The sequence below is a fragment of the Battus philenor genome, unplaced genomic scaffold (assembly GCF_028537555.1).
Source record: "Battus philenor isolate CCGP_79_NKW_IND1 unplaced genomic scaffold, ilBatPhil1.0.hap1 SCAF_6, whole genome shotgun sequence".
NCBI lineage: Eukaryota > Metazoa > Arthropoda > Insecta > Lepidoptera > Papilionidae > Battus > Battus philenor.
Window position 1 is genome coordinate 1,438,460 of NW_027181726.1, and position 10,149 is coordinate 1,448,608.

Below are 10,149 nucleotides of genomic sequence, written 5' to 3' on the forward strand. Positions count from 1 at the left end.
CCGCGCCGTCTGCCGAGCTGGCGCCTCCCAACACTCACACAAAAAAAAATTAATGACAACAGGTGACTTGGAGATTTATGTGGGGCATCACGACACCTAACAATATAATAACAATCAAGCAAACGCTTTACGATGAAAGTGTCGCCGCGGCGGGGTACGAACGATCTCTCTCATGAATGTGCCGGCGCCGGCGCCGCGAACTGAACGCCCAGGGACTGCACAGAGCGCGCGCCCCGAGCTGCCCCCGCGCCGCAGAAGTGCGTGCAGCGGGCGCGTCCGGGACGCGAGCAATTTCGCTGAAGACAGGCGATGCGGGGCGACAGCACCACTCGATTATATTAACTTCCTCTATTACCTCCTTGCTGGGAGAAAAGCTCACGGCGTCACCAATTTGTACAATCTGGGAATATCCCTAGGAGTAAGAAAGTAAACTAAGTCATAACAGAAAGGAAACATTACTTTTTGCTGTGAGTTTCAACTGGTATTGAGAAGTGACATTGGGGTTTAATTAGAGACAACGTCGTGTGTTGTGGCACTGAGCTTATTGCTTTTGCAAGAGCGCTTGCCGCGTTTTTTACTCATTCATTTGATAGTCTCCGCACAGCTCGACAGCACTGCCGAAACTTGCTGACCGCAGTAACAGCACGACCGGGGAGGTAATCGAATCCGCTCATAAGAAAGCGCTCGGGGCTGGCTTGAAATGTATGTTTCATGTGTATGTGTCTGTAGCGATTTGGACCGTTAGGTTGGTTAGTGTGCAATCTGTCTTTCAGAACCTTATACACAGCGTACAGCTGCTGCTCCGGGCGGAGCCGGACAAAAAGCAAAGTAAAGGGAATTTCCGTCGCAAAGACCAATGTGCGAGAGTGCGATTTCAACCGCCGAGTGCCTAGTCGTCGCCGAGAAGTGCGGGTGACCGTGTCGGCGGCAGCGCGCCGCTGCGCCGCGCCCCCGGCTTATTAATACGGCGGCACTCCCGGGCCGGCGTGACGTCACCGCCTGAAAATACGCGCGGCGACGCGCCGCGGTCAACGACTCCCGAAATAGAAGCGCTGCGCAGCACCGGCACCTGCGGGGCCGAGAACCGGTCCCGCCCGCTGCCGCACCCGCTGCCGCCGATAAGCACTCGATTGGAAAGCGGACGCCGGTGCGGCTTTCTCCCGCCGCACGCCGCTCGACGCAGCACGGCGCCGCCGGAGACGCTCAATCTTGACCTACATCTTAATATTCGAAAAGTTGAAACTTTCCACACACTCATGAATAATGCACCGCATCTCTAGACACACGAGCTCCTGAATTAAACATGCGGCCCGCGCGGCCCGCGAGCGCCTGCGCCCGCGCCGCGACACGTGGCGCCGCCCGCGCGGCTCCCGGCCGCGGCGGCATACCTGCGCGCCGGGTGCGTGTGCGGTGCGTGCGCACTGCGCTTGCGGTGCGTGCGCGGCACGAGCGCCGTGACGCAACGCGGTGCGGCGCTGCGCCCGGTAAATATAACCGGGCGACCGGTTCCGACCGGCCCGAATTCCTCGCCAACTGCTGCATTTGTAGAACGTGGAGCGCGGACGACATCTTTACCTGACAGTATTAGAAAATAACGAAACGACTCTAATGCTGCCCGGTAAGATGCGAACCGTCACTCCGGCTTGCGAACGTCGAGCGAACTGGCGGAGAACCACGAAGCGCCACAAGCGTGCGGACGCGGCGAGCGCGCGACGTGTACTGGCGACGGCGCGGGAGCGTGGCGCGGGCACGCCCCACGCCCCGTCCCCGCCCCCGCCGCCGCCCCGCCGCCCGCGCCCCGCGCCACCACTTATCAGCGAGTCCGTAATATTCCAGCGGGTCCGCGATAACGCCGGACTCGGCCGCGTCCCCGCGCGCTGCAGCCGCCCGGCGCTGCGACGGGCGCGCTCATGTCGCCCATGTCGCCGACGCACGAACAGCCGCTACATATTCAAAGTCAACACGCTTAAGTACACCTCGTTACCGCTTCTGAGTTTGCCTACAGCTCAGTGATTATTTCAACGCCATTGATGGCTGTGCAACTCATTAAAACATCACACCGCGTGGGATCTCATCGCACCGACTCAGCCGCGGCCATGTCTTTTCCGTGTCCCTTGCACAGGCCGGCCGCGAGACTGGAGCAAGTGCTTATCGTTTCGCCCGAGAGGACGCCTATGTCGCTTGTTAGCAACGCATTGGGTCACTTCACAAATTATTAAACATCTTTTTGCATCAGAACTGTACGCCGATGAAAAAGCTTGAGGTCCAGGTTTCTTCGGCAAACAATTACCTAATATACAATAAAATGAATGCATATCGCGGCGACGTCTGTGCGAAGCCGGTAACGCGAGCTGCGCCATCGGCAGCCCGCGGGCGCGCCTTGCGGATGCTTCGTAAACATTTCGTACTTGACCGTTGGAAGACTCCGAAGAGCTCCGACTGCGTTTTGTTATTCGCAGCTGTATATTACAACTATAATTGCGCGAGTAAAACACAGCGGACAGCTCCGAACTGAACAAAGCCATCGATCTCGCACATGTGTGCGTGCGGGAGTGCCAGGCTCGCGGAGACGCGCGGGGGCATGGGCTTGGCTGTTTGTTTTACTGACAAACCGCCTGCAAGCCGCCAAGCTTTTAGGGTCGAGTACGCGGAAGGATCGATGGAGGGAATATACGTGACGATTATCCATTGACTAGCACACCAGTACCTACCACTCATGCAGTAGGCGGACTTCTGGTCCCCGTAGTACTGCAGTCCAAACGACCGGACCCGTAGCTCCAGTTGCGAGCCGACTGAAGCCGAGTGTCTCTCCAGCCGGGGACGCGTAGCTCACGAGCTGCACAAGAACGACGAACTGAAGACGCGCGGCGCATGACCGCGTCGCAGCGGACCAGCCGCCCGCCGCCCGCCGCCCGCAGCCAGCCTTGTGTCGCTGCCATGAGCCGGTGTCGGCCGGTTTTATCTTAATATTGCATTTACTCAACACACAAACCCGTTGATCGCAGGTGTCCAGACGTGCGCCGCGAGGACGAATCGAGATCGGCTCGTGTATCACAGGGGTCGCCAACCCTCGATCATTTCAGGTCTTCTATATTAGAGTTTCGTCCGCCACTTTTTTTCTCAGCGGTAGCACTTTCCCAAGAGTAATAGATAGGAATGTTACCTATGTAACAGCAACGGACCGTGACGAGTTTCCGCCCCCTCAAGCGCCCTCAAGCGCCCTTGTGAACGATTAACGGGTAATGTCGACGAGTGACACCACTTGCCAACTGCCATGCTTATTGGGTCCCAAGAAAGTCACACAAGGAGCGTAAGCGATCTGATCTATCTAAATCCGATGAAAACACAGTCCGCAGCGACCCGAGCCGAGCCCGCGCTGGGAGACCTCGAGCTTCCTTGCTGTAAAGAGGTTTTATGCTAAGCGCCCTCAGCGCTTTGCCGCTTCGCACCCGCGCGGTCGGCAAATGTCGCTCGGGCAGCAGTGTGAGTCGGGTCAAAAGTACGCAGGACTCGCTACCAGGTCCGTTGCATTTGTAATCTACATAATTAAACGTGATTGCCTCGAGATTCGTCTTCGTAGTTTACTGTTGTAGGCGATATCAACATTTAACCGCTGTATCATCCTGGACAGAGAACTCGTGTTTAATGAGCATGCAGATTTAATTAGCAAAAGGCTTTTGAATCTTTTGGTTCTACAAGGCGCATTTCTGAATGTTTCAGCTGCAAAGGCTCTTAGAGTACTTTACTGAACTTTTCTAAAGCGTCATTTAGAACCCACATCTCCAATACAGAATCCACTCTATTGCAACAACTAAGACATCTGAAATTATGTCAAAAATGTCATAGTGCCACTAACTGTAAATCCGAAAAATATGGCCTTAATTTCATTATTTTTAAAAATAATTGATGGAGATATCGATTGCCCCTCTCTACTTAAAACAAAACCTAACGTACCATGCAAAGCCAGGCGTCATAATCCACCCATACTTGTATCTAATACATCGATTAACAATAAAAAAGATTTTGTCAACAAAATAGTGATATTGAGTTGATATTAAGCGAGTAGAACCATAACCGTATTTGTAAGCAACACCTTTCTTTCGGTGAGGAGGTGTTTAACGCAATTTTTTTATAGTCAATGTCTATGATTTGACAATAGAAGTATTTGTATCCTAATACAATAATATAAACGTAAACTTGTTAATAGCCCGTAATTTAATAAGACTATTTTTAATTAATAAATTATACGTCGAAAATAAATTGAAGAGCTGTAGATAACATATCTACAGCTCAAAGTCTTTTGTTCAAATAAAGAAATCACTTCTCAACAAACTCGCCAGGGGCTTTAAATCAAGCGTTGCCTTTATTATACTTTATGCTATAGAAAGTTAAATGATGGCCCTCAAGGAGTCCTTGCTGAATCAATGCGTTCGCAGTGACTCGAAGAGAGGAACTGCCGAGGAACTGTGAGAGACGACGTGCAACCCCCATCGAAACGGTTGCTGCGACAATTACTAAGATATTTTACTCAATAGTTAACGATCCCTGCGGACGAACGCTCGCTGATACTCGGCACACCGCGAATCCAAAGCCCCACGTTTGCCGCGAGGATACCGTTATTGAGTTCATTACTTTTTCAACGCATGTAACTTTAGAAACTTTTTTATATACTTTTAATGTCTGATGTGAATGAATGATCTTAATGATAGAAATATACATATTGCTTATATTATTTGTGTCATGCGAATGTTTCATCATTCCATTATCTATTGAATTATTTTTTGAATACTTACTTTAAAATATAAAAGCGACTGCTGCCATCTAGCGAGAACAATTCTTCTATTTATTCTGCACGCATGCAGCTTGTTTGTTGCTCATATTCTTCAGTAGATGTCGTAGTTACAGTAGCGTCGATTACCTTTTCGAAATAACACTGTAAAATATTTTAACAAATTATCTTCTTAAAATGGAATGTTTTCGTATTATTTTTAACACGCTATGATAAAAATCCGTTTGAATACTATCGCCCTCAAAAGCAATAACAATGCCTAGGCATTAAAACACCGGAACATATACGAAGACAAACTTCGTTAATAAAAAAGTTAAAAACAGTGATATTCAAGTTTATATTAATTTAATTTAGTTTATTGCTATCTAATCTAGAACTTTGTATTGTATTGTAGTTAGGCCATAAAGAACATGGAGTCATAGACATCCATGTTGTTTATGTTACATTGCATTTCTACTTAACAATTTGTCATCTTGATTTGTCAAAACGAGTTAAATGTCACATACTTACGATACAATTGCTTAGTTTCTAATATAAATACTTTGCGTGGGATGTGTAACGTATAACGGTTGTTTATTTTCATGTGTGACTTGTATACAATGAACTAAATCGCCTTCTCTCCGAGCGTCGGTACAAGTGCAAGATGGCGCAACGCTTCCCCGCCGGCGCGCCGAACCAGGCGCCGCCGCCCGGGCCCTTGCCGCCGCAGCAGCGCTACCCCGGGCCCGCGCAGCCGCCGGGCTCGCCCATGCAACAGAGACCCTACGCAGGGCCTAACTTTCCAGTACATCATTATTTTTTTTTGTGTACACAGAAAAACTAACTCTAAATACAAAACTAGCACGATGTACCATAAGTGCAACTTTCCGTATATACATTTAAAACTTGCTTAACGGCAACTAAGAACTAACTGCACAAATTATGTAAAGTGACGAACTTTTCTTTTCAACTATCAGACAGCCTAAAAACAACTGCTGCGGTGTAATGTTAGACAATTTTTGTCTTAAAAATTTGTTACTAAACGTTTCAGGAGTCGGAGAAATTAAGACCTAAATGCAATCACACTTCTAATGTGTAGCTTTTGCTTTTATTTAACAAAACATTAGCCGTCGTATGGTACTGACTGAATGAGGTGTGTCAGCTAGGTTTTCCTGATTCTTTAAAGTCAAATCACCTGAATCTGGTCATGATAAAAATAGTTGTGTGTATGAAACCTCTTATTACATGTCCTTCATAGTTGTTGATATTGTTCTAATCTTTATTTTAAGGCTTACCCTAAAAATCTGAACAGACAAACACACTTTCACAATCCAAGTATTAAAAATGTTTACTATGCTATACCATAAGTATGAGATGTATAATTATGTAATAACATCACTGATGAGATTTGCTTTATGCTTTTCACCCATAGTATATTTCATATCTCTCAATTTTAAATATAGCTTGGTTATTAACACCTATAGAATTGAATCCACATGTCTTTTCCTAAGACATTCACTTACAAGGTGGGCTGATGGCATTGCTATTGTGGTTTGAAAATACTGGATGCAGACTGCTTCCAGCCAGTCTTATTAAAAAATCTTTGGACACGGTTTATGTCCAGACATTCCGATTGAGGTTAGAATCATGATACTTATCAGTACAACTGCTTTATAAAAATGTATAAATGTGAAGCATTGATTATTGTAGGGTAGACACATTTTGCAAAGTTGTTATATTGAGAGGAAACACGGATATGTTGGTCTTTTTGGATGGTATAAATGTTGACTCAAAAAGAGAGCCACATTGCATAAATTGCCACAGCGATGGTATCTGTCACAACAAGGTATCTGAAAGTATCTTGTATTGAAAGTGCATAGTAATTGCCAAAATTATAATAGCAATGTTGGTATTACCAATTTGTTGAAACACCATCGGAGCTAAATCTTTGGCATACTATTTTTAGGTGTAGTGCTTAAATAAATAAACTTTTATTGCACAAAGTTAAACATAATCTAACATTATACAACCAAATGCTTCTTAATTGTTTTTTCATTAGTGAACAACAAGTCTGTCTTAAAATGCTGCGGTGGAATCTATGACAAGATATTTCTGTGCATTGCTCAGTGCCATATTTGTTAGGGGTTGTATCCTTGACTTGATTAGATCAGCAGTTGATTGTTCAAATGGTGTTTAACTGTGTACTTTCTTGACAAGCAGATGTTGATGTGATTGTTTATGGGTGCTGTGGTCAATCTAAATGCCTCATGGTTAACTATACTCTGCTGATTCTGCAGGTTGTTGGGGCATTCTGTTATCTGTGGTACACAACAAGTAATAAATGTTTTAAATTCTCTTTACAATGTTATGAGTATATAATTTAAATTGATTTCAGAGTACCCTACATAACATATTTAAAAATAAATTGCAGGAACTTGGACCTTCCCAGGTTCTGTGCAACTGCCAAAGGTTTACTTTAAAAAATGTACAGATTCACTTATCAAAGTTCTCTAGATTTGCAATAGTGACATAAAAAATGAGAAACAAAGCCATATTTAAGTTTGAGTTTTATATCTTGAATTTTGAATTTTTTTTAATGAAATGTTAAAGAACTATGGAAGTGAAAATGCCAATGATTTGTATGTGTAATAGCAGACTTGTTGCGCGATACAGTGTGAGATTTGGTTATAGCAGCAGCAGCGGCCGTCGTTTCCGGGCGCAGTGGGCGGCGTGGGCGCAGTGGGCGGCGTAGGCGCAGTAGGTGCAGTGGGCGGCGTGGGAGCGGGCGCAGGAGGCGCAAGTGCTGCGGCGGCAGCGGGCGCGGCGCCGCGCGCTCCGTACGCGGGCGGATTCGCGCCGGCGCCGCGTGCGCCGCCCGCTGCAGCCAAGCGCGCCCCCGACGCGCGCTCGCAACTGCCGCCGCCGCACAAGCCGCAGATGTATGCCCAGTAAGTAGCGCGCGCGCGGCGCTTCCGCCCCAAGCGCGCCGCTAATCGCCCCGTGTCCACAGGGAGGGGTACGCAGCGGGCGCGGCGACCGGGGCAGCGCCCGCCAAGCGCAAGAAACGCCTCGCCGACAAGATCCTACCACAGAAAGTGCGGGACCTGGTGCCCGAGTCGCAGGCCTACATGGACTTGCTGGCGTTCGAGCGCAAGCTGGACGCCACCATCCACCGCAAGCGCCTGGACATACAAGAGGCGCTCAAGCGGCCCATGAAGCAGAAGCGCAAACTTCGCATCTTCATTTCGAACACTTTTTACCCGGGTAAGGTGCCGGCGTCACTTGCTGAACGCTAGCTCGGAGCGTTGTGTGTATAACGGCGCGCTGTTGCACTTGCAGGGCAGGGCGACAACGCGCTCGCCTCGTGGGAGCTGCGCGTCGAGGGCCGCCTGCTCGACGACTCCAAGAACGACCCCAACAAGGTGCGCCGCGTCAGCAGCTACTAGTTTTATAATTTCCTAATTCGTCCTTATATAATTGAATAGCAATCATAATAATTAGTGAAATTGCACGGTGCTGCAGCGATTACGACGCCCGGTTGCTTGCGGCACGATGTCGATCAATTACCGTTTCTTGCATTGTAACAGGTGAAGCGCAAATTCTCATCTTTCTTCAAGTCGTTGGTGATAGAACTCGATAAGGAGCTATACGGGCCCGACAACCACCTGGTAGAATGGCACCGCACGCTTACCACGCAGGAGACGGACGGGTTCCAGGTAGGTGGCAGGCCTGAGGGGTGGGGGTACAGGCGAAGCGAGAGGCGAGACGAGCGCTGACGTGTGCATCCTTGCGCAGGTGAAGCGGCCTGGCTATAAGAACGTGCGGTGCACCATCCTGCTGCTACTGGACTACCAACCGCTGCAGTTCAAGCTGGACCAGCGGCTGGCGCGGCTGCTGGGCGTGCATACGCAAGCGCGCCCCGTCATCGTGAACGCGCTGTGGCAGTACGTGAAGACGCACAGGTTGCAGGACCCGCACGAGCGCGAGTACGTGGTGTGCGACAAGTACCTCGAGCAGATCTTTGGATGCGCGCGCGTCAAGCTGGCCGAGGTGCCCGCGCGGCTGGGCGCGCTGCTGCACGCGCCCGACCCCATCGTCATCAACCACGTTATCGCCGTGGAGCCGCCGCACGACGCCAAGCAGACGGCCTGTTACGACATCGACGTCGAGGTATCGCCTTCACTCGCACCCGCGCGCACACATATCAACACCTCCTAACACTTCCCCTACTGTACCGTCGCTTACCTTGCAGGTGGATGACACTCTGAAAACGCAGATGAACAGTTTCCTGCTGAGCACAGCCAACCAGCAGGAGATCCAGGGTCTCGACGCTAAAATACACGAAACTGTAAGTTGGACGCGTACACTTGCGGACGGACGACTCTACACGGTTTTGCTAAATTCAATGTAAACTTTGAAATACTGATGTGGATAGGAACCTTCTCCATCACACGTACGCGTCGCCGCACATACTGTGCTCTCGAGTGCGGTGCGGATCCCAACTGCAGTCCCAGTGGACAGCGGGCGGAGATCCCGCGCGTGTGGTGGGCAGGGTACTTGACGCAGACCGACCGTTAGCTCAAGACTTGATGAGGTCGTCTCACAACAAATAACTCACGGGGACGCATTATCAATCGAGCCGCATATTGCAGGTGGACACCATTAACCAGCTGAAAACCAACCGCGAGTTCTTCTTGAGCTTCAGCAAGGACCCGCAGCAGTTCATCCAGAAGTGGCTCGTCAGCCAGTCGCGAGACCTGAAGGTGAGTAGGTTAGCGCGCGCGCTCGACCGCCGGCGTACGGCCTGCTCACACCGCCTCTTGTGCGCAGACGCTGTCGGGCGGCGCCGGCAACCCCGAGGAGGAGCGACGCGGCGCATTCTACGCCCAGGCTTGGGCGGGCGAGGGCGTGGCGCGCTACCTGCACGCGCGCCTGGCCGCGCGCCGCCGCGACCTCGACCTGGCCGCGCCGCACCCGCACGCGCACCTCGCACGCCTGTAGCGGCGCGCGCCCCGCACTTCCTGCACCACCAGCAACACCGCCGTCACCACCGCGCGCCAATATATCTTTGTATAACCATGCAACGTTGTTTTATTTCAAACGCACACAACCACTTCGCAGTATCCTATATTACATAACAAATTCGGTTGCAACCGCTAGACCACTTCTTTCCCCGACGAGCGCGTGCTAACCCTCGGTGGAGGTTGGTTGGTTTGAAAGGAAAAAAAGGCATCCAATGTGATTTACTAAATTTCATGTAAAACATAGGCCTGCCTGGCCAGCATGTATCGGTTATCTTCTAATCGCCGTGCTATCTGATAATAAATCTGTGATGCTCATTATTGATCGCTATTCTTATCAAAATTTAATCTGTATTCGTT

The 10,149-nt window shown here is 49.7% G+C and overlaps 1 protein-coding gene across 2 annotated transcripts; it reads left to right on the forward strand.

Annotated features, from left to right (window-relative positions):
- The first annotated feature begins 5,247 nt into the window (after positions 1 to 5,247).
- Bap60 (Brahma-associated protein 60) lies at positions 5,248 to 9,846 on the forward strand. Of its 2 annotated transcripts, none has more exons than XM_068773265.1 (9): positions 5,248 to 5,573; positions 7,460 to 7,716; positions 7,779 to 8,032; positions 8,108 to 8,190; positions 8,356 to 8,484; positions 8,564 to 8,938; positions 9,021 to 9,116; positions 9,421 to 9,531; positions 9,599 to 9,846. In XM_068773265.1, the coding sequence occupies exons 1-9, from the start codon at positions 5,433 to 5,435 to the stop codon at positions 9,767 to 9,769; spliced, it is 1,617 nt and encodes a 538-aa protein (XP_068629366.1). In that variant the 5' UTR covers positions 5,248 to 5,432; the 3' UTR covers positions 9,770 to 9,846. The 2 variants fall into 2 exon arrangements, with proteins under 2 accessions (XP_068629366.1, XP_068629367.1); XM_068773266.1 differs by having other exon boundaries at positions 7,463 to 7,716.
- Positions 9,847 to 10,149: the final 303 nt, after the last annotated feature.

What these genes read in the sequence shown, in the direction of transcription:
- Bap60 (XM_068773265.1), top strand. Translation starts at nt 5,433, where the DNA reads ATGGCGCAACGCTTCCCCGCCGGCGCGCCGAACCAGGCGCCGCCGCCC. An exon ending in CCAAGAACGACCCCAACAAG is followed by an intron (nt 8,191 to 8,355) that starts GTGCGCCGCGTC and finishes GCATTGTAACAG; the next exon opens with GTGAAGCGCAAATTCTCATC. An exon ending in GCCAGTCGCGAGACCTGAAG is followed by an intron (nt 9,532 to 9,598) that starts GTGAGTAGGTTA and finishes TCTTGTGCGCAG; the next exon opens with ACGCTGTCGGGCGGCGCCGG.